Source organism: Populus trichocarpa, chromosome 5 (assembly GCF_000002775.5).
Source record: "Populus trichocarpa isolate Nisqually-1 chromosome 5, P.trichocarpa_v4.1, whole genome shotgun sequence".
NCBI classification, from domain to species: domain Eukaryota; kingdom Viridiplantae; phylum Streptophyta; class Magnoliopsida; order Malpighiales; family Salicaceae; genus Populus; species Populus trichocarpa.
In genome coordinates this window covers 8,487,688-8,512,258 of record NC_037289.2, presented here as the reverse complement: position 1 = coordinate 8,512,258, position 24,571 = coordinate 8,487,688, and the positions used below count along the sequence as shown (strand labels likewise).

General features: G+C 35.4%; 2 protein-coding genes across 5 annotated transcripts; one reads left to right on the top strand and one right to left on the bottom strand.

The window, feature by feature from the left end:
* Nucleotides 1-459: 459 nt before the first annotated feature.
* On the top strand, nt 460-4,696 carry LOC7486571 (NAC domain-containing protein 37). Of its 4 annotated transcripts, none has more exons than XM_024600984.2 (4): nt 460-623; nt 2,394-2,576; nt 2,967-3,238; nt 3,987-4,696. In XM_024600984.2, exons 2-4 carry the CDS (start codon nt 2,411-2,413, stop codon nt 4,575-4,577), a joined length of 1,029 nt encoding a protein of 342 aa, XP_024456752.2. In that variant the 5' UTR covers nt 460-623; nt 2,394-2,410; the 3' UTR covers nt 4,578-4,696. The 4 variants fall into 4 exon arrangements, with proteins under 4 accessions (XP_024456752.2, XP_024456753.2, XP_024456754.2 ...); XM_024600985.2 differs by lacking the exon at nt 460-623 and adding an exon at nt 745-812; XM_024600986.2 differs by lacking the exon at nt 460-623 and adding an exon at nt 846-1,087.
* Nucleotides 4,697-21,262: 16,566 nt separating this feature from the next.
* Nucleotides 21,263-22,315, bottom strand: LOC18099218 (histone H1). The gene is made up of 2 exons (XM_006383069.3): nt 22,048-22,315; nt 21,263-21,910 (listed from the first exon to the last, which is right to left on the bottom strand). Exons 1-2 carry the CDS (start codon nt 22,219-22,221, stop codon nt 21,476-21,478), a joined length of 609 nt encoding a protein of 202 aa, XP_006383131.2. The 5' UTR covers nt 22,222-22,315; the 3' UTR covers nt 21,263-21,475.
* Between the last annotated feature and the right edge of the window lie 2,256 nt (nt 22,316-24,571).

Sequence of the window (24,571 nt, the reverse complement as noted above, 5' to 3'; positions counted from 1 at the left end):
TTTTATATTTTTATTATTTTTTTACAAATAATTAGCCTTGATATCCCAAACCATAAATAACATACATCATTCTAAAAAAAAAAAAACTTTCAATAGCTTTCTTTTTTAACCTTCTCTACCAAACCCGCACCTTTTGTTTATTTTTTTAATCATGCACCAAACCCAACTTGAGCATGAAACTTAGTAAAAAGAGAAGAATTCAATTAAGTACAATGTTTGGTAGTCCCAGCTCTCGTTTTCTCTCCTTCTTATTATTATTTTGGGAATGTTGGTTTGGAGTTGGCAGGGTAACATTTGAACAAAAAGTATAGTTTCTCACGAGATAGAAAACGAGAAATAGATTAAAGAGGTTTCTGTAGGAAGCTAGGGAGTGACGTATGGGACTGGGGACAACAATCTACCATGCGCAATTGAGCGGTCCTCTCCTCTCTCAATTCTTTTTATATTCTCTCCCATCTTCCACTTCACTCCTAACGGGTTTTTTCTTCTTTCTCATCTTCCCTTCCTCTACTTCGCCTTCTCCTCCTTCCACTACTACTTCCTTTTGTCTTCTTCTCCTTCTGTCTTCAAGTAAATTATTAATTTTAATACAACAAGCTAGCTAGTCCATTCAAACTCTTGAGGTAAGCTCTTTTTTTTTTTTTTTTGTGTGTACTTGCATGGAAATCTATGTATCCTCCAATATATATTACAGGCTTGCGCGCACACACATATATAACATAGCTAGTTTCTCTCATTCTTTCTCAACAGCTTAAGCTTTCTTATGGGAAGGGAAGGTGCATCTTCTTGCATCTGCTAGAAATATTGAAAAGGTTTCATGAGATTCTTATATGTTTTGAAAGGGTTTCTTTCTAATTTAAAACTTTTCTGATAACTTCTCCGTGTCGGTCTTTCTCGACCACACCCTAGACAGAGGCAGCACATCTCTAGTTGCCTAGATATATCCCTTTATGTCAAAATCCATTTCGTCGGAATTAACTTTGGCATTAAATAGAAGAGGAAAAGGAGTCAAATATCACACACCTGAAGAAGACCAGGATTTTGGTAAAAGATTGTTAGAAAGTTCATTTCCTTGCTGCTAGTATAGGTACGCCCTCAAACTCACCATTCTCTCCCGATATTTTTCATTACATATAGGGTTCTTTTCCTCATCCTTGGACAGACTAATCGTTCGAAGGAGTCAGCTGATCTCTCCCTCTCTGTCGCTGAGAAATAACCAAGTCACTAACACCTTGACAAAATAAGCTCACCCAATTATTCTTGACTATAAGCACTAACAAGACTCCTTGACAAAATAACCTCACCAATCTTGTAGGTCATTTACTCCTTTCTTGATTTCTTAAAATGCTAGGATAAAGAGGCATTACCATAACCATAAGCATTTTTTTCTTGGAGTTTTACCGAAAGTAAGAGGGTCAGTTTCTGCCATGAAAAAGCTCGACAAACAGACAAAATGGTCAGAGCCCGATTCTGCATAGTGAGACACAGACTCTGCAGCAGCAAGAGCGCCCTTAAGAGTGCTTTTCTTCTCTCTCTCCTTTTCTTAACACTATTCTAGCTATCCTTTCTCTATCTCCTTGCAGGCTTGATCCAATAAGATACTGTGCCTCTCTTTTTGCCTTCTCTTAACCTTTTTCTCTTTCGAGAAACGCGTGCTTTAAGATTTGTGATAACGTCATCCTCTATGTCCATTTGGCAGTTTTCTTCTTTCTAAACAAAATATAGAACACACTAATTAATATTTAATCTTATTTTTTAATCATGTTTGTTTATAGTGTTGTAACAGAAACCCCGTTCTTGATGCATCATTTCTACCATTCACTAACACAAGACAACATCATTAGTACAAGCCTTTAGCTGTCCGTTGCTTGATGGACCCTGTACAAATAGAGGGCGGCTCCCTAGCTAAGCTCCAGCTTCCTCTTGTTTTTTTTATCAAAAAATACGAACTTTCTTATCATGATTTTGATTTTTTTCCCTTCTCACCTTCTTTCCTCTTCTAACTAATCTTCATAAGTAAATTTTTGTGAAACAATTAATTATGGGGCGTTTTGTTTTAAAAACACGCGCTTATTTTCCTGTCATAGATAATATATATATGGTGAGTGTTGCTCACCACCAAATGAGTTGATGATTATACCTGATAACACTTGTCACCTTTTTATCTGGACGGTCCATTATTTCTTTTTGAGTTTTTTCTTTTCTTTTTATCACTAAAATTCAAGCAAGCTAGCTTTCTTTTTTTAGCCTTTTATTCTCTGGTTTTCTGTGATCTCTCTAGTGTCTTTATATGAGTTCGTTCATTCATTCACTCACATTTTGTTAATGATTAAAAGATGATGGATGAGAGAGCATTATTATTGACGGTAATGGTGGTGGTGAATTTTATGCAGCATCATCAACAGTTGTTATGATGGAGTCAATGGAGTCTTGTGTCCCACCTGGATTCAGGTTCCATCCAACCGATGAAGAGCTTGTTGGCTATTATCTAAGGAAGAAAGTTGCATCACAAAAGATTGATCTTGATGTTATTAGAGATATTGATCTTTACAGAATTGAACCATGGGATCTACAAGGTATATCAAATTAAGTTGTGTATAATTATATCCGTTGCTCTTTTTTATTTTTTCTCTTTTTAGGGTTTAATATATAGATCCTATGAAATATCGTTAATTGAAACTTTGTACAAATCATGCATAGGGTTTGGTCTTGGTTATAGTTTTGACGATCTTTGTTTCTGTGCATCAACAAGTTTCAGTACGCAACACACTTTAACCACTACTTGGTGCACGTCTATTGAAATTAGTGGATCAGATAGGTTTGCGCGCAGTTTGCACTATATTTCTTTAGGTCATGCTGACATCAGTAGCTACCCATAAATAGGTAGTCAATAGTCCATAGAAGAGGCTTGAGTCAACCTGGCTAGATAAAACCTGTTCATGTACAATATTGTTTGTGCTGTACAGAGAGATGCTGGATCGGATATGAAGAGCAGAATGAGTGGTACTTCTTTAGCCACAAGGATAAGAAGTATCCAACAGGGACAAGGACTAATAGAGCAACCATGGCTGGCTTTTGGAAGGCTACCGGGAGAGACAAGGCAGTGTATGACAAAACAAAACTCATTGGCATGAGGAAAACCCTTGTCTTCTACAAAGGAAGAGCCCCAAATGGGCAGAAAACTCACTGGATCATGCATGAATACCGGCTTGAATCAGATGAGAATGGTCCTCCACAGGCAAGCATATCAACTTATGTCACTATAACACCCCCCCCCCCCCCAACACAAATGGATATGTCGCCCTAAAGGTGAAAGCAAGTTAATGGCCTTCCAACATACTGATTAGCTTTGAATAGGCTCTACATAAATATATTGATCTAATATGTGGAACTTTCTTTGACATATAAGAGTTTATAAAGAGGGTTTAGGAATCCATTGCTTTGAGTTTCATGAGACAAATTAAAGTTCCTTCTCTTGGACAAGATCTTTAGTGCTTCATAAATTCTTCATATTACCTAACTTTTAGGGGAAAAATAGATGGCCTTTAGATTAAATCATTCTCTTCAATCCAACTTTTGAGAAACAGAATCACTCTTTACTTTTGCATGCATAGACCACTAACTGTAGTTTCACTGTTTATGTTCTATAGAAAGAAGACTTCCACCATCCCTTTAGTCAAAAGGTCATTAGTAATTCTAAAGCATGTGAAATAGCTTTCTTCCGATTCCTTTTCCGGTATGGGATGCTTTTATTTGTTCATTTTTTCAAAAGAAAAATTCCAATTCTCATCCTTGTTCTTCATCTTTGACTCCTACCTCTCTTTATCAAACAAAAAGATAACTCAAAAGGCCAAGAGAAATTATGTAAATATAACAAAACAATCAACTTTTGTTTTGAGCCTTCTTTTATACATTAAACAAAGTTTGAAAAACCTAAAATGAAAAAGAACTCATGATCTCTTAATACTCTGGTTAAGTTATTGCAGGAAGAAGGATGGGTAGTTTGTCGTGCATTTAAGAAGCGAACTACTGGCCAAACCAAGAGCATTGAAGGGTGGGACTCAAGCTACTTCTATGAGGAATCAAGTGGGGTTAGCTCAGTGGTGGATCCTATTGATTATATAGCAAGGCAACCTCAAGGCTTTTTGGCTCATAATTTCTTGTGTAAGCAGGAGATAGAAGGAGATAAGTTAAGTTTCATGCACTCAGAAAATTTTGTACAGCTTCCTCAGTTAAAGAGCCCATCTGAGCCATTAATAAAGAGGCCAACCTCGTCAATGTCTTTGATATCAGAGAATAATAACAGTAACAATGAAGAGGTAGAGCAAAATGGATTGTCCAACAACAACACCCAGAAAGTAACTGACTGGAGAGCCCTTGACAAGTTTGTTGCTTCTCAGTTGAGTCAAGAAGAAAGATATGATGGTGATGGTGTTTCAAGCTTTGTTGGGGCAGACAATAACTCAGATTTGCCATTTCTGTTGTTGCAAAGTGGTAGAGATGACGGGAACAAGTTTAATGGATTCTTAGGTTCAAGTTCTGACTGTGATATTGGAATATGCATATTTGAAAAATGAAGAGAGGGGTTTGAAGAGGTTTTTTCTCTCTGGTAGTACGTATGTATTATTAATGTTTTATGAACCCTGATGATATATATTTGTAAGAATATATGTGGTTTTCATGATTGAAAATTAAATTAACTCTCTCTCCCTCTCTCTCTAAATCTGACTATATATATCAACATTGGCAGTAATTATATATTTTAATTGTTTAAATATCAGAGACAAAGTAAGCAGTATGAAAAGGGTAATGAAGAACTTTGTGAAGCATGCCTGCCTTAATTCCTTGGGAACTGGGAAGAGATATTCAGTATTAGGAACCTACGGTCGTTTTCCTCATGGTTATGATTCTCAATCATCTATATTTTATCGAGAATATTAGAAAAAAGTAGCTACAGAAATTAAAACTTGAACGCTTTTTTACCAAATACTATTTTCTTGAAAAATGTATGGAAAACTACTGAAAGTTTGTGCATCTTTTTGTAGTTTTCTTAAGGGAGAAATATTGATCGATTTTAGAATGGAGATAAAAGCAGAGATGAAAATGAACGTCATTCACTCGATACTTAATTTAAAACTCGGAGAAAAATCAAATTTTGAACTGTGAAAAATGATCTAAAAATATATTTATTTTTAATATTTTCACTAAAGGGTGACAATTTATTGCATTGCAATATTACATGGTGACACCACTCCAATACATTATTGAGTTGTAATCTGAATTTATATAATTGGTTCCCAAGAAAATCTGCTGTGGAATATTTTGATAGACTAAAAACAATATTTAGATCATTGTTTTTTACTATGGTTTGGTTTAATTAATTAATTATTTATTTATTTTTATCATCAATGCAAGCATGCATGGCTTGCTATCTTAGGTCTTTATGAACCACCTTTTCCAATATAATTTGTTGGTAACATATATACGAAGAAGTTATATGTAGAAAGAAAGAAAAAAGTCATGGACCAATATCTACATTGAATTATAATTTACTACGATAAGAGCACATGGAATTATGAAAGACGGGTTTTGAACGGTTGGTTGGCTCGATAGAGGCATGATCAGGACCACCTTGTTGAAAAATATCTCTGCCAGTGCCAGGAAATGTCATTATTAAATTGCTGCCTTATATATTGTTCCTTGATCCTTAGAGGGAATGTGACACGATCGACTTGGTTTAATTCAACACAATTAACATCTAGAAAATGAAGCCATAACCTTGCTGAAGAAAGGAAGATTAAGGTTGATTTTCAGCTATCAAGAAATTAATGGATAGAGTTCATGCACTCGGCAGGCAAGCGATTCAGGAAAGCTTCTCAAAATAGTAAACTGCCCACGTTCTATTTTCTTGCTAACCGAACAGACTGCAAGAAAAAAAAAAACATGGTATTTTTATCTTTCTCAGTGGAAGACATCTGTGTGAGAAATTAGGAACAGGTAGGAACGGAGAAGAGAGAGCCACAGCTTGATTTGAATATGGAACCGAACATGGTCAGCATGGGAACATGCAAGGGGGCTTGGTGGGTCCATGGCTTGTCTAGCATGCGTTATCCCGTTGGGCATGCTTTGTCTTTATTAACACTTGGACCTTCTGTTGATGTTGTGTTAGCTTATTCACATGTACTCTTATGATGTACTTGGTTTGCGGTTTAACATAATTTTTTTAAAAAATTTTTAATTAATTTTAATATATTAGTGTAAAATATAATTTTAAAATATATATTTTAAATAAAATATTTTAAAAAATTACGCTACCATACTTTTTTTTTTTCAGTAACACCGGGAAACAGTGGGATGATCCCGATCATCAAGCATATGATTATATATATATAATGGCAATTTCACCAACTCACTAGAAGCCCAATATTATCACCAACCCACTGCAATCCCCTGTATGCATGTAGAGAATCAAGTGGATGTTACTAAAATTAATCCTGGCAGAAGATAAAGAGAAATCTTAGCAGCAAATCAGGAGCCTAATAACGAGGAAGATAAGATCCGTAGCTGTAACAAGTTATTGAATTTGTGTTCTTTAAATTAGGAATCAGCTCTCTCTCTCTCTCTCTCTATGTTCACGTTGATGTTTCATGTCCTTTGCTGCGTCATTTGTATTTGCATATTATTGATATTTTAATTTTTCTTTTATCACTTGCTTATGCAATGCAATTAAGAACGCATTCCGCTCATTTGATTTACTCTTGAGGTGATAATAATAACTTGGATGCCATATTCGCACGTACTGCTCAAATCCGAAAGAAGACCGTAAAAGGTTAATACAACTTAGATGTCATGTTCACATGTATGTCCTCTCTCATAACTAGCATGTTTGCTATAGTTTGCTGGATAGACATGCATCTAAGCTATAACATGTATTAACATTTTCATTTAGCTAATTAAATTGTGAACCAGAGGGATTGCCCCTCCTGAAAGAGCTAGGGTTAAATCTAGGGATGTTAATGGATACATGTGGGTCCGATTTTTTTGATATTTATACCTTATATATTATCCATTAATAAAAGATTTAGATATCCATAAATTATTCATCAAGTTTCAAGTATCAAGGTATATATATATATCATATTGTATTAAAAAAAACTCTAAATATTCTATAAATATATTTATATAATATAAATATATATTTTGGATTAGGTATGAGCGAGTTGCAAGTAAAGTTTAACCATATTCATACCATATCTATTATCCATCGAGTTTAAAAAATACGCACCCATTTAGATTGGATCAGGTTGTTATTTATCGGTTTTAAATTAAATTATTATCATCCATAGTAAAGTTCCCCTGAAAGAGGACTGCGTGGTGAACCCAAAGTACAAAAGGGATTGCACCAAGGCAGAGCTCAGCTGGCATAGGCTCCATTGCATGCTGTACCCAAGTGCCAAGGGGACTGCCCCAAGGCAGACCCTAGTTGTCATGGGCTTGACCGCGTGTCGAGCCTAAGTGCCAAGAGAACTCCCTTTAGGCAGACCCTATTTGGCATGAGCTCCGTCGCGTGCTGAGCCCAAGTGTCAAGAGGATTCTGCCCCAAGGCAGACCTCAATTGACATGGATTCAGTTAAGTGCCGAGTCCAAATGCCAAGAGAATTGCCCTAGGGCAAACCCCACTTGGTATGGGCTCAACCGCATGCCAAGCCCAAGTGCCAAGAAGACTGCCCCAAGCATACCTCAACTAACAATTATTTATTTTCATCCTCTAAGGATCCCTAAAGGACAAAAATAAATCTAGATTTTTTCCTTTAATATACTTTTATTATCAATGTTGTCATATAGAGATATTTTTTTCTCATTAATGTTGTAGTGGGAATATACTATTGTACTCTTTCATAAAAGAGAGAATAATAGGGTCTGAGGGGTATAAATGTCCCTCAGACCACTCAAATAAATTATTCATAATTTTTATTCTCTATATACTAATACTTTTAAATCTCAGAGCATTTATCATACCAAAATAAGAACAAACACTCATATTTTTTGAATTCAATGTTCATTCTCTTATTTATTGCATTTTTTTAAAAAAAATTATTGACTTTATCATCCGAGAGTCCTTAAATCCTACCAAAAAAAAAACCTGTTTTGCAGGTATTGATCTTTTTACCATCAATCATCTACTTCTTAAGCTCTAAAAAATAAAATATATCTTACTAGCCTTCTAGAATGCAATTTTAAAGAAGCCTAGCTTCAATGTTTTCAAATCTACATTACAATCCTCGACTAATTGATGTACGTACATGTCCTTAAGTGGGAGCAAATTGAAATGAACCACAGAAGTAGGATCTGCTGATGCATCAGTGTCAAATGATAAAAATGTACAGTCGAAGAAATAACTCACTTTCAGCATGGACTCTCCTGCGTGCTGAAGTTCTCCTTCTGCAAATTCAATAGCCAAATCAGTGACTGCACATATTACCTTTCAAAAGCATTCGGTTTTAACCACCAATAGGACTGCGCCATGTCACCAAGCATTTTGCCTTTGATTAGCAATGATTACTGCACTTTAGTCTTCCTAATAATTCCAGTTCTACTCTGCATTTTTAAGTGGTGGGAGGTGATTGATAATCAAACAACAAAATAGACTTTACACCCAAAGACAATCAGTACTGTCTTCTTCAAAGTCATAATGTCATTCTGCAGACACCTCCACAGGACCTGTTACTTGACTCAAGGTTCCAATACTTACTTTAACAGGCATAGTTGTTCTGATATTTCGGCAGCCGGGTCCATGTGGTTCGAAGTTTCAGACTCGTCAAAACTTATAGGGTGTGTCCAGTAATGGAGTAATACTCCATTTTTTCAAGAAAAATGAACGTGAAAAATAGAGTTTGTGTTCAGATGTAATATTTTTACAAATTAGAAAAATAAAAGGTGGTTTTTCATTTTTCCATAATATAGCTTTGGGTTGGAAAACATCTAAATGGGGTTTTCCAACTTTTCCATCCTTCTAGAAAACACGCTTCTCCTCTCATCTTTTTATTTATTTAATGATTTTTTTGACAAAACTATTCCTTAAAATTTTCAATTAATACCTAACATATCGTGTGTGTATATATATACACTTCTTTCTTTGCCCTAGCTATCAATCATCTTTCTGGCCGGTGAAAGTTGAATATGAATAAGGTATCGATCCCCGGCCACAACCACGTCATGCTGCTAAAAACCCGAGTTATGCTAAAGAATTAAATCCTTCAAAATATCTACTGGCCGGTGATCATATGGATAATTACTAATCTTAGATTGTTGTTCATAAATAATGTGTAAGAGCTTCACACAAGCTCATTTACCATACACAAATGGTTGAAAGTAAATGATCATTTCTATCGAGGGTAGTTGTTTTTTTCTTTTCTTTTTTTCATTAATATGTGGTAGCATTAATCTCAGGGGCTAGGACACGTTCAGTTTAGATTAGCCATAGAGGGTTGGACCAATCACGTTGTACCAAATGAATGCCAATGAAACATTGTTTGAATAATCGGCAGAACAAAAGGAATGTTATTGATTGTGATCGATTGTCACTCTTGATTGAGGAGAGAAATATAAAAAAATGGAACACATGCTGTCTGGGTTTTGGTCGGGGGAGTGTCATCTACAAGCTCATGGGGCCATCGAATAGCCTCCACGTTAAAGCTTTTGAGAAGATGAGCAATGGATCGCAATTAGTATTACGGTTGACCAAAACAAGCTCCCTTTTTGTAGAACAATGATGTCGATGATGGCACGCAACAAAATAACCCCATTTTTTTATGTGCTTTTTTTCATGCAAAGATAAGATAGAAAAACCTCAAAAGGTGAATAAAGAACGAAACGACCTTCCGTGCCTCCCCTCCCGGTGCTCTCCCTATAGAATTGCTAGCTACCATGAAAATGTGAAATCTCTTTCTCATGCGTACAAACACAAACATATAAACAAGCATTATTAGGAAATCGGAAAACTAATTTAGAAAAAACATATATAATGTGAAAAGCATTTTAATTATGAGATGCTATGGGTGTGTGTGTTTACATGACTCGATATAAAGCATGATAATTGACCAATATTTGATTTCAGTGCGAAGCAAAACTACTATTCATCTTGGAAAGTAGGATTGAAAACAGAATTATTAGGAATTGAAAACAATGCTTAAATAGAATGTGGAAGGGGGATTAGTTCTAAGATGCTACGTTGACATGGCTAAGACAACTGACCTTCGGTGTGAAGCTCTTGCTAATTTTGTAAAGTTTGATTTGAATATTGGCAGGAGAAACTCCATTATCATCATGAATTCATGATCCGCACTCAACTAAGAAAAAAAGATTATGAATTGAGCTAAGAAACAAATCAAGCCGCGCCTGCCCATGATCTGACCACACCCAAATCTAAAACATGGGTATAATATCATTCTTAGAGGGAAATTGAGCACTTGACTTGACATGTATTCTTAATGAATACTTTTGAGTACAACTTAAATCATACATACATATATATATATATATATATATATATATATATATATATATATAGGTTGTAAAAAACGATTTTTTATTTTATTATACACCCAAAACTTTGAGCTATAGAGAAGAAGAGAGAGATCGAAGAGAAAGATTGAACTGGAGTCAAAATACACATAACTAATACTCTAAGGTGAGTTTTCTTCTATTATTATTTTTTAATTGGGATTTTGCATGCATCTTAGAACAATTATGAAAAAATTAGGGATTAGAATTTTTTACAATCTAGGATTTAATTTGACAATCAAACTTATAATAGATTAAGAGTTTTTAATAACTGTTTTAATGGCTGAATTAATTAGATGGCCATGTAAAATTCAAAGCTGGTTAGTGCTGGATATAGGATCTTTATTTGACCCTTTATCATTCATTGTTTATATATGTAAGTTTTTTCAGTTCAAATTTTCATGGATAAAAATCTTATTATATCTAGTTTCTAACTTCATAAACAATGCTTTAATCTAATATTCATAGAAAGAATTATGATTAAAAATATTGAAGGGTGCGTAGGCAGTCTAATAATAGCTCTCCGGGTAATTATCATATTCATTGTAATTTATATATATGAATGAAAATGTAATTAAGTATATATATTAACCTAATAAATGGATTATGATTTATATATTTATGATCAATAATAGGACAATATGAAATTAATTTTGTGTAAGAGCCAAATGTGGTGTACAATTTTTGAATAGGTGAAGAATTAAAAAGGAGCACATGCATTGATATTGATTATAGTAAAACCATAATTTACTGGTGTGAAGGAGTTGTTGGGGGAATACGACATAGTTTGTTAGCTACTAATTTGATCTTCATCATTTGGTGGTTGCTGAGTTGACTGATTTACTACGGTGGTTGATCTTTGAAGTGTTATGATTCATGGTGGGGATCGGGAGGGGCTACTAATATTTGTGGTAAAGATCGGGTTAGTCCTTCTTGTTGATTAAGCTTGTCATCTTCTTTTTTGTGGTTGTTCGGCAGTGGATGGACGTGGTGGTTGGTGAAAGAGGGCTATTAGCCTATGATTATGGGTGACTGGTGGCTTGGCTATCTAGCAGTGTTTTTAAACTCGGTTCAATGGTTGACCCGGCTCAAGATCCGGATTACGGGTTTTGACCAGGTCACCGAGTCAACCTTAATTTTTTTTTTAATCAAAACGACATCGTTTTAGTAAAAAATAAAAAAATAGTCAACGGGTTGCAATCGGATCTTATCGAGTCAACCCTCCAGGTTAGCCGTGTTTTTAACCACCTTTATTTTTTCACAAACTCGACCCAGTTCTAGCCCCGGTTCAGCCGGATTCCGAGTTAACCCACCGGACCAGGTTTCAAAACTATACTATCTAGGCTAGAGGTTGTGGTTATGGCTATTGTTTTGTTGGGTAGGAATGGGGTTCTCAACTTAGTGGCAAATTTGAGCAGTGGACTTTGTTTTAGGACATTATTGTTCATCTTAAAGTATTGTTTTTTTTTTAGGTCATGGTTGATGGAAGCTCCCATAAATTCTAGGGTTTATAAATGTGTTGAATTTCAGGAATTTAAACAAGCTCTTTCATAGAACGTTTAATTATAGAAACAACTAAAAAGCTTTTACTCTGATACTAAAGTTGTTGCAAGATAAAGAAAGATTTAAAATAAATTAAAAAAAAAGGCAAAGAAATAGAAGAAGTGGAGTTGAAGAAGAAAAGAAAAAAGCTTAGGAAAAGAGAAATACTTGGAGGGGTGAAATTTGTAACTTTTTATCACTTTATAAAAAACAATTATAATGTCAAGAATTATATATAATAATAACCTATACAACCAACTTTTAAACTTTCAGTCAACTAAATAAGATTCTTCAACTATATAACATAAATCAAGACTAAATAATAAAATTCAATAAAAATATAATACTATGGACTTGAAGATGCTTAGTCTCCCAACCAAAGAGTGGCCGACTGGACTATCTCTCATTATTTTTGTCCATACACATGTGTGATCTATTGTCTAGGCCTGGTATCCCCACCATACTCACTTGTGTTTTACTAACTGTAACTGCTCTTCTTCTCAAAACTTTTAAGACTTAATTTTAACTTTTTAGCTTCTTACTATATAAACAACAAAAAAATCTTATAATCTTTTAATGTAGGTGTCGCGGGGGGCGCGACGTCGTCTGGCGACGGCGGAGGCTTTCTGCCGTGCCTCCTGGTGTGAGGTATTGTGTGTTGGGAAGGTTTTTTGGATTTAATCATAAATTATGATTAATGTTTAGGAGTCGCCACCTAGTATTATGGTCACTAGGAACCTATGGTCTGCGAGAGTCTGGGTAAGGGACTGGTTGTGTGCAAGGGGAAGACGCATCACCCCCAGTGCACCCTACCTAAGGTAAGCTGCATTGTTGTTTGATTGTTTTTTCTAAGTCGGGTTTCTATTCGTTGGTCTTTTCTAAGGCTCAAGGCAGATCTCTCTTTATGAGAGAGTCTCTACCTTATCGGGTTAAATCCTAACCGTTCTAAAGTCTGAATTTTAGCATCGCATTTTTACACCTTGTATCTTTAATACTTGAGGGTGTACTTTATCGTGTAATTTTACACCTCACAAATATTAAAGTCTACATTTGGATCCTAAAAAAGATTGGAAAAAGATTTTTGACATGTTGGCCAAATCCTAATGGATGATCATAAACTGGTTATGATATCTATTTTTTTTTGAAATTTCAAAACATGAAAAAGATGCAATTTTTGTTTTGTTTTTTTTTTTAATGAAAAATATGCTCGAAAAAAATTTTAGGATTTGGCCGTATGCAACAAAATATTTTTTCTTTTTAAAAATGTTTTGAAATTTTTTTGTTTTTTTTTTGAAATATTTCGAAGAAAAACCGGGTATATTAATACTATATTTATATTTTACAGTGTAAATATACCACCCGATATTATGCAAAATTGGTAGAAAAAATATTTGAGAAAATCACAATTTTTTTTATTTTTATTTTTTCAAAAAAAATTTTTGAATTTTTGTTTTTGTTTTTTTTTTAATAATATTATAACATAATATATATTATATAATATTAAATATGTGGGATGGGCCGGCCTAGCCAGCTGGGCCAAGCCCAGCCGGGTTGGGCCGAAATCGTCCCACAAAACTGGCTCCTTAAAGGGGGTGGGCCAGACCGGCCCAACCACTTGGGTTGGGCTGGAACAGGTCCAGCCCACCCCAGAGTTTAATTATGTGTAGAACGTGAACAATTACTGTTCACGTTCTGCATGCAACCGAACGGTTGCAGAAGCTGTAGACGGGCGGAGTGAAGATGGAGGCAACCTTGCGGTGGAGAAGGAGCTGCTGTCACTGGCCTGGCGTGAAGTTGGCGGAGGTGCTGGTGGAAGAGTTGGTGGCGCTCGAAGGAGTGGCTGCTGCTCACGTTACAGGAGCTGCCGTGGTCGGTGCTGGAGTTGCTAACGGCTGGAGCTGTTCAAGTTGCCGCTGTGATGAGAGAATACCTCTGCTGCTGTTTCTAAGGATGAAAGCCCCTAGAAGAGGTGGTTTCTGCCTCTGATGCTACTGTTGAGGTTGCGGTAGCAGAGGAGGATGAAACAGGTCTGCAGGAGAGAGAGAGGGAGTCGCGGTGGCTGCTTGGTGATCGTGCCGGCTTCCTATGGCAGAGCTGGTATTTGTGGTGGTGTTTAGGCCGGGTGTGTTGGTTTTCTCGCGGGAGAAGGCAGCTGTGGAAGAGGTGGAGTGAGGAAGAAAGAAAAACAGAGAGAAAGTTGCAGAAACCGGAAAGAAGCTGATTTTTTGGCTTATTTTGGACCCCCTTTTTTCCTCCCTCAGAACGTGAAATCTGATCCTATTTATAGGGGTGGAAGAGGGTAATCTTTTCTTCACAGGGAAACAAATTCCAGCCCTTGATTCGATTGGGAAGGATCTCAACCGTTGGCTCAAAGTAGGCATGGTGCACTGTCAATTTGCAGCTGCAGGCTGCCTGAGGTGGCCTCTTTGGAGTGGTTCCACGTCCGTTTATGTGCCAGTTAGCCGGTTAAGACCATACCCAGACGTAGAGGGATGTCTGGTGATCAGTTTCGTGCATGGTTTGGCAAATTGTGTGGACGTTAAGTGCCTTAAATGCACCTACAAAGGAGGTGACCGGACCAGATTTTCCGGAAAAAAAAGAAGAAGATAATGAATAGTGTTCAGGATTCTGTTTTGGCCAAAGTTCATTTCAGTCCTTCCTCTTTCAATTGCTTTCAATTGAACCCCTAATTGACCATAAATGTTTGCAATTAAGCCCCTAATGACCTTCAATTGGAACCCCAATGTTACGCGCCTTTTGCAATATGGTCCTTGGTCTCGGATTTTGTCAATTTAACCCCTAATTGTCCATCAAACTTTCAATTTCTTCAATTTCACCCCCGGTTTTTTGTCAATTAAGCCCCTTAATCGTGGCGCCTTTTGCAGATTGGTCCTTGGCTGCAAATTTCTTCAATCCAGCCCCTAATTGACCCCAAAACTTCAATTTTCTTGCAATTTGGCCCCTGATTTCAAACAATTAACTTGGTAAAAATTAAATTTGGTCTCTTAAAATTCCAATCTCCTCAATTAAGCCTAAATTAGGCTCCCAAACTTAATATTTCACCAATTAAGCCTCAAATAAAATTAATTTCACCCATTTAAAGTATAATTAAGTCCTTGAACTTAATTAAATCCTTCAATTGGACCCAAATTAATTCTTAAACATAATTAAAATTTAATTTGGCCCATGATTAAATCAAATTGGCCTATTAAAAATTTAATTATGTCATTGGACTTAAATTTTTACAAATTCGTCCAATAATCATTTAATTTAACATTGAATTTGCATTTTGTCTCCATTTTTGGGTATAATGGGGTACAATTAGACCTTGAATTTCCTCCAAAAATTGCAGCTTGATTTCCCGGCCTGCTTTCTCCACGTTGCCGGCCTTTTCTTTTATCTTTTGATTTTTATTTTGAAAAAAATAAATTTTTAGGGAATAACCCAGAATTGGGTTATGACAGTAGGATTGAGATTTTTTTGGATTTGAAAAAATATGTCAATCAATGTTTTTTTTAGATCAAAGTCTCATTTATTTGCAATTAATTTTAGACATGTTAATATTTCATGTTAAAATATTTATATTGAAAATTAATTTCCCACAAAGTTTTATCTCAAATTGTAAATGAACTCCATATTTAATTTAATTTGGCTTTAGATGTCGCTGTTATCTTTGGAAACCAAATTTCTAACATGATGCATCCAGGTTAATAATTTTTTTATGACATTATTCTTAAGATTTGAATTTAAGAAGTAAAAAAATAACAATCCTTCTAAACCAGTATACCTATTTCTTGAAGTTCATATAATCTAATAAGACATGAGAAACGACAAGGTGCCAAATAAATTACGTTAATTAAGAATATGATTAGTCGTGCTTTCTTCTCCGCTTGAAGCATATATGTTGAGCATAAAAAATGCAGAGCTTTTGAGATAATTCTTGGATCATAAACTCAAAAAAGGGGCATGATTAAGAGATCATCAACCAATAGTTGATTTTGATGTTTTGAACTTCATGTGCTAATATGAGCTTGTTTCTGAAAGCCCGAAACAAAACCGAGCCAACCCCAGATCATATTGAAAGGCTCAACGTAGACAAGCAAAGCCACTTGGGTTGATCCAAGCCCTTTAACACATCATGTCATCTGTGTCCTGTGGAGTGTGGGTCAAGGAAACTTGCTGCTGAAGGATAGCGTTTCCTTTGAGGTGGTTCGTGAGCCAAAACAGGCGCCTCTTGTAGAGCCTATATGCTCTTGCGGCCCTTCTACGGAGCCTTCAGAAATCAAGGCATTGTCTCTGTGCAAATTGTCCCAAATTTCATGTATTTGAAAACGATATCTAGCCTATTTGGAATCACATAAACGGCACCTTATTCTGATTGTTTTAGAGCACCATATATATATATAACAATATTGAAGGATAGGCTGAAGACTATAGGATGTCTAACAAAAAAATTAACGTAGACAATAGAAAAGGTCACTAAATAGCCTATATCATGGAAAGCTAATTAAGGTCTAGCTTGTAACCCAACAACTAAATTGATATTTCAAGATTTGTATGGGGAATCTATGAGCCATTGGAGAAATAAAGACCTTGTGTTTGCTCATGGATATCGTAGGAGCTCAAAGCACTTGAACTATAAATATTGTTTTTGTTCTCATTGCCCAGCCCCCTTTTCAAGTTATGTCAATTGACAGCCAGCGTTACCTCCGTAAGGATCTACCACCAAATAGGAAGCCAAAAACATTGAAAGAGAGAAACGAGGAAGACGAATCCAGAGGCAGGCCAGCTTGTCATCTGGAGGGACCAAGACTGGAAGGCATGGAAATGTCGGATAGCATGGCAGATCTCTGAGGACACGAGCATGCAATAAACAAGACAATAATCAATTTGATGACCGGCCAACATAATCAATCTGCTGATGAACCTCCAGCAACTTCAACCTCAATTGAAACTGCTTTCCCCTCCCAATCGAACTTCTCTGGATTAAATGTCAGGATGGAACAGTTTGTATTCCAAAACTGCCAAAAGACTTGAGAATAATATTTGTTAAGTAGATTACTAGCGTACAGCAGTTCATATTAGAATAGCGCAGTAAACCTGGTACTGGTAGTAGAAACACATTAATGACAACCTACACAGACAAATAGAACCTAAATGAAAAGGCATTAACCTTTACGCCCTGTCGCCACGAATTCTTCTAGCAAGCTGGATGTCCTCAATTAGGCATGATGGTGACCCTCTTGGTATGGAGAGATTAGTATCCTCAAACAAACCTCAAATCCGTCTAGACAATCAGAATGATCTCAATAGCAAAAACACATAGACAAAGCATTAAAATTAAACATGAAACCTAAGCAAGTTAATTTAGCCTAGAGATTGTTACCTTGAAGTCTTGTGCAATTTCACGAACAAGACGTTGAAAAGGTAACTTCCTGATCAAGAGTTAAGTGCTTTTCTAGTACTTACGGATCTCAGTGTTCCAAAGAAATGTAATTAAGAGCATAAATCATCATAAAAAAAAATACAACTTAAAAGGAAACTATGGAGAGCATAGAAGAATAAGTTTAGAGAAGGAATGAAACCCTTGCTGAAGAGCTCCAGTTCCAGGGCGGTAACGATGAGGCTTCTTGACACCACCGGTGGTGGGAGCAGACTTTCTTGCAGCCTTCAAGTTCAGATTAATTAGAAGAGACAAATACAGAATGTTAAATTCAAACATATTTTAATATAACACAACTGAAATTGGATCGACATGAACAGAGAGAGACACGATATTGCCTATTTCGTATTAGAAAAAAAGTTGCATTTGTGGTAAAATACAATTGTATCATCTCACATGTTCATAATGTAAAGAATCCAGCCACCGATCATGCCATCAGTCCTTTGGTTACAACCATCTCATCAGCAAGAGATAATTAAGCCATAATAGCCAATCTGTCAAGAGCTGGATTATGGAAATCAAGTCATCTGTCAAAAGCTAGAATCATGGAATTACTGTAAATAAATATTCTGCATCTCTGTATATATACTCTGGTGATGTAACAGAATAGTTATGTGAAATATTTGAAAAATAAAGTGAATCTAGAAACCTTAATTACCTTGTGGTGTTGTTTCTCTTATATGGTATCAGAGCTTTCCAGCCAAATTTTTCACATCAATGGCACAGCTAATCTCATCTTTAAATGGCAATCTTATTGCTGTCAACACAAACCAGCTGCAACAACTCACTCCCTCCAATTTTCCATCATGGAGAGTCACCTTCAAATCACTTCTTCATGGATTTGATCTCATGGGCTACTTGGATGGAACGACCAAGTGTCCTTTAGTTCCACCAAATAGCACTGAACCTGGCACCAACACAACAGCCATATTATGGTTTCGTCAAGATCAGCTCCTCCTCAATGTAATTTTGGCCTTAATTTCAGACAACATCTCACCTTTAATTGCAACTGCAAAAACTTCAGTAGAGGACTGGTCAAGATTAATACAACTTTACGCAAATCGATCTCGCACAAGGGTTATGCAACTCAAGGAATCATTGACTCTGCTTCAGAAAGGAGATCAGTCCATCTTCAATTATATGCAGGTTGTTCGTACAATTGTTGATGAACTAGTCATGATCGACACACCTTTATCAAATGATGACATTACACTCTATGTTCTTAATGGCCTTGGCACTAACTACAAAGACATCATAGCTCCTATACGAACAAGAGAAACATCATTAACATTTGAGGAACTCCATGATATACTTACAGCACATGAAACTCACCTGAAGAGAATTGAAGCAACTCAATCACAGCTCATGGCTACAGCCAACAACACTCAACGTAGTACTGTTCATTATTATCAACGACAACCAAGAAATTACCAACGTGGAAATCTGCAACGACCTTAGCGGTATCGAGACACCAATCATCATCACAACAATTAGTTCCAACAGAAACTGAAATGTCAGTTTTGTGAAGGATTCGGTCATACACCAAAGAACTATCCTAAAATTACAACCTATCACAGCCAATTATACAAGCTAGTCAGCAGACACAAAAGAAAAATGGCTCCTTGATACTTGTGCCTCACATAATATCACCTCTGATCTCTCAAACTTACCTATCACTCACATTGGTTCTCTTACCCTTAACCATAAGTCTCATAAATTTCTCTTAACCGATACTCTCTGTATTCCAAGCATCCAAAAAAATCTTATTTATGTCCATTACTTCATAAAAGTAAACAATATACTCATTGAGTTTCATCTTGACTATTTTCTTATGAAGGATCGGTTCACAGGGACGACAGTACTGCTGCAAAGATGATGTGAAGACGACGTGTATTCATTGTCCACCCTCTCCACATTACACAAAATATTTGCAAACCCAAGTCAACGAGCATCTCAAAACCTGTGGCATTGTCGTTTAGATCATCTTTCAAAACAAATAATATTTCAAATAGCAAAATCTTTTATTTATCTGTTAAATCCTTCTCTTTGAATCATGTCTGCAATTCATGTCATATCAATAAAAGATGATTAATAATGTATTTGCTAGATGTGTTTTATTTGGTTTTTGAAACATAGTTTTTTAGTGTCCAATTGTTATCTTATATCTTATATCTGTATTTTATGTTTTGATATATGATACGATCATCATACACCAACAATTTATAGTAATAACTACTTCGATGTGCATGTAAGGTAGTGAGGTATGGCTAATAGTGGTCTCAGTGCACTATTTTGCATTGTTGAGATATATTATCCTGATTGGTTAATGCAATAGTTTGGATTATATGAACTCATCTCTAATGATGTTGATACAATTAATGAATTGCATATTGTTAATCGTCAAAAAAAAAAAACGATTGGTAATTGATTCATATAACATATATAAACCTTTGGCATGCTACGAGAAATTGAATATTTACATAGTAAGGTTCCTCTATTTGTTTAGATATCTACATGACATAATTCATGAACATAACACGAAGATTTATTACAAAGATATATTATGAGGCATCCACGTATATAATCCAATAAATTAGTATCGTGCATCAAGATATAATAAATTGATATGTATTATTTTTTTATTACATTTAATAATATCTTATTTGTATATTATATATGATGATATAATTTTTGTAATATATTAGATCTTTTATACATGAGGGTCGGAGAGCCACTGTCATGCTTCGTAATAAACTCAATGAGGTTTGGCATGTTGTGGCTAAATATGTCGTTTTAGATCTAATAAAGTTTAGGAAGGGTGAATGTCTAGAAATGAAATTAGCGGAGGATAGGGTTGTTTTTATTTTAGACTGGAACATGTTCATGATTTTGATGGTGCAGACCTGTCCACAAAATAAATTATTAAATGTAATTAATAATGTATTTGAATGTTAAAAGAATTGATTTTGTTGATGTATAAAGTGAATTAAGTTTGTTTAATTAAAAATTGAGTTAAAATAAAATTGAATTATAAAATATGTGATTTGTATTGAATTGATTATGTGAAGTGTATCAAATATAACTTGATTTTGTCGTCTTCTTTTTTATATAGAAAGTTAAAGAGGCTAAAAAAATACCTCTCATTGCAATTTTAAGATCATACATATAAAACTTCCTAATGTTATTTTTTAAAATAAATTTTATGCTATTTTAACAAATTCCTTTTGCCACTGTGCTAATATATATATATATATATATATATATATATATATATATATATATATATATATATATATATATATATTTATCCTCTTTCCTGGAGTCCTTATCCCATAGCGAGCCACTTTGGATTCCAGCACCTACCTAGCCGAAAAAACAAATCCCACAAAATTAAGCATGCGATTCTTTGGAGATCATCACTAACCTATTTGGGATATGATTCAAAACATGAAAATTTATTTTTATTTTTTTAAAATTATTTTAATATATTAATATCAAAAAATTATTAAAAATAATATATATATATATATATATATATATATATATATATATTATTTTAATATATTTTTAAATAAAAAACACTCGCCGTACATTACTGAAATCCACTTGGACATAAATCCTAGTCCCTCACCCGCATTTCGAACCGTCTAGTTCTCGGTCGCAAAGAAAATGTGATTGAAAGGGGAAAAAAACAGTATCCACGAACACACAGAATTCAGAAAAAGCAAGAACGCAAAACTGAGTTCCATTAACCTCTAAACTTACAAGATTATACAAAGCATAGACCACTTGTGCCCCAAAAAGCGTTTCACAAGACAGACACCCCAACATAAACTAGAAAACACAGTTCATCCCATATTCACATAAACCCAACGTAGAGCATCAGAAACTAACTACTGCCGTTCTGCTAGTACAAAATTTATACATCTAAGCAGTAGCAGTAACTTTCTTTGCCCTTTTGGCAGCAGGAGATTTGATAGACTTGGGCTGTTTAGGTTTAGCAGCAGCTGATTTCTTGGCCTTCTTCGCCCCAACAACTTTCTTTGCACCAGCATCAGCTTTATTCACAGACCTGGTCTTTCTCATACTAGGTTTAACCTCTTTAGTCTTCTTCACTGCACTACTTCCCTTGGAGACTTTCCCTGTAGTGCTCTTCTCCTTCTTTCCTGCCTCTGACAGCTTGTAAGATGCCCTGATCTTGATTAACTTTCCTCTCGCTGCAGAGTTCTTCAATTGAAGACCTAGAATTTTCTTGAAATTTGCTGGGAGTACTGCTTTGTGCTTCTCTTCCATGTACTTGGCTATTGCATATGGACTGGACCCACTTTTCTCATTCAAAGCCAATATAGCCTCCTTGATCATCTACAATAATATAATCCCCAAATTAAATCAAACATCAATAAAAATAAAGATAATACTAATAATAGCAGGGCATGCTTGTAGAACAAAAAAAAATCAAGAAACCAAAAAAGGAAGAGCATGAAAATACATAGAAAGACCTGAAAATAAGGAGGATGAGCAACAGCTTTTGGTTTAGGTTGTCTAGGCTTCTTTTCTCTAGGAGTCCTTGGCTTCTTTTCTTTCAAAGGCTTCTCCTCCACCTTAGGCTCTTCTGTAGCAGGGGGCTGCTCAACCACGGGAGCTTCAGTTTCAGCTTCTTTGCTGGTTGTCATGGTGATCAAGCAAGGTAGAACAAGCGCAGAATATTATTGGACAGAGATACCGGATGCTGCTGATATGGTTTTCTTGTGTCATGTCTGAACGACATTTGTTGGCATTTATAGGGAGAACACAAGAGGAGAGAGCGGGTTCTTATTGGCCATTTCGAGTTCTGGAGATTGGTGATGTGTGCAATGATAGATCTAGAACGTACACGTGGAGAGGGATCTAATGGTTGTTTATATTCCCTTTTGCTAGCGAATAAATGGAAGGAGGGCATAGATTGTTGTGGATAGGGAACAGGCATGGCACTTGGTTCTTGGTTTTGTTGTGGGGGGATGATAGAGAAAAGGTGTGTTTTTTGGATGGATTTGGGATCAAATTTCTCCTGGCATAGATGGTTTCTTGCTGTAGATGTTTTTATGAGATTGAAGATGGGAAAGTCTAGATCACAATGTTGTTTAAAAGGGATAAATTGGTTGGCATTTGGGTGTGATTTGAAGCCATTGAAGAAAAACAGTGTTTGTTTTGTTACTCTCTATTTATTGTTCAGTATTTAAGAATTGGGATATGGGATCCTAATCCTAATCCTATGGGTATGCCGTTATGTTGTGGATTGCGGCGGGTAGATTAGGCTTCTTGTGATTGTTCCATAGTAGATATGTCAGAATTAAAATTCATTATTTACAATTTCTTATTTTTTAATCCCTTCCGAGCAATTGGAAGAAACTTCTCGAATGCCTTACATTTCATTAAATCCATCTCACCATTTTGTTTTCACGGTGAAGAAATATTTTTGAAAAAACTTTAATTTTATTATTTTAAATTAATTTTCTTATATATTTTTTATGATAATACTAAAAAAAAACATTATTTCAAAATATTTTTAAACAAAAAAACAAGTGAAGATGCTCTCAGTGAGCCACTATTAATAATCTCTCCCAACTCAACTGAAAAGTTCTGAATTCCTGAATCAGTTTATATCTCACCCTCAATAAACAAAAACGAAAAACACAATCAATTATCAGAAAGAAAAAAAAAGAAAGACAACTTATATCAGAACATTAAACTACATGTACGAGACAGCTGATATCACACGACAAACAAAATTCAGGACAAAACTACAATGGCAACAATTATAATCTCTGCCTTTTTCTATCAGCTGTACGACTAAGATTCATTCAAGGCAAGCATACCAGATATTCATACGGACACTTGATCCTTTCGCCACTTCTTGCTGAAACAGCTCAATTATAGGTGAGCTTCACCCCCTTGCATTCCCTAACTTCAAAGCATGGGGAATGGCAGGGTTTCATAATTAAATTTTACCCTCCTGTCCTTGAATGATTTCGTTTCTGATTAATCTGTCGGAGCTTGTTTAGTAGTAAATGATGTGTGCTATTAATTTGGATATGCTCCTTAACTTATTTTACATTTGAGGTCTTGTCGCTTCATTCGCGAAAACAAGTGCGAAGGCGAGCATGGTAACCTGCTGGAATAACTTTCTTTTGTTGTTTGTGTGATTTTCAAGTCATTGATTAAAGACAGGAAAGCCTGGAGAGCCATTGATATCTCCAATCTTTAGACCGCAACAAAATTTAAAATTGTTTTTTTTCAAATATTTTTTTGATTTAAAAATATATTAAAATAATATTTTATTTATTTTTTAAAAATTTATTTTAACATAAACACATCAAAATGATATGTAACAACACTAAAAAAAATTATTTAAAAGCTAAAATAATCCGGCAATGCCAAACACCACCTTTACCGTGGGTCAAAAGACCGTTGACTCTGCATCATATGATTGAAAGTTGAGACATGTTAGCATAGCGATTAATTGCAGTTCACACATCAAATCACTTAAATTTCATCACCAACCTATGGATGGTTGCTGTTTTAATGGCTGTTCTGCATGGGTATCAATCCCTAGTGATTCAAAGAGTCTTGCTCGGTTTGTTCACATGTAACCAATATGACAAAACCCTCTGAATCACAATACACTAGGCAACAAAAAGAACCCAAAACATTTTCCGGCCAAGGTGAGGGAAATCCACCTCTGGCCTGGAGCACACAGCCAACTCTTGAAATGGTGCAGAAACAAAAAATACCTGGAGTACATAGCTGACTCTTGAAGCTGTAGGGGAAACCCAGCCTCTGACCTTTTTGAAGCACAATGATGCACAAGTAAGTAGATGCAATACGAAGCATCCAAATTAAACAGCCATTATGAGGAACAGATTCTATCAACTAGCAGAAAACCATATTAAGAAAGTATCAGTAGTTTAGCTCAAATTACAAATTGAAGTTCATCACAATGATAATATCGGAATCCTCAAGCTCTAATATGTCACAAATGAGAGA

Excerpts from the sequence above, each read along its gene's own strand:
- LOC18099218 (XM_006383069.3), bottom strand. The coding sequence starts at position 22,221 with ATGACAACCAGCAAAGAAGCTGAAACTGAAGCTCCCGTGGTTGAGCAG. Across the intron at positions 21,911-22,047 it reads CTCATCCTCCTTATTTTCAG|ATGATCAAGGAGGCTATATT; the intron begins GTCTTTCTATGT and ends ATATTATTGTAG.
- LOC7486571 (XM_024600983.2), top strand. The coding sequence starts at position 1,454 with ATGGTCAGAGCCCGATTCTGCATAGTGAGACACAGACTCTGCAGCAGC. Across the intron at positions 2,577-2,966 it reads TGAACCATGGGATCTACAAG|AGAGATGCTGGATCGGATAT; the intron begins GTATATCAAATT and ends TGTGCTGTACAG. Across the intron at positions 3,239-3,986 it reads ATGAGAATGGTCCTCCACAG|GAAGAAGGATGGGTAGTTTG; the intron begins GCAAGCATATCA and ends AAGTTATTGCAG.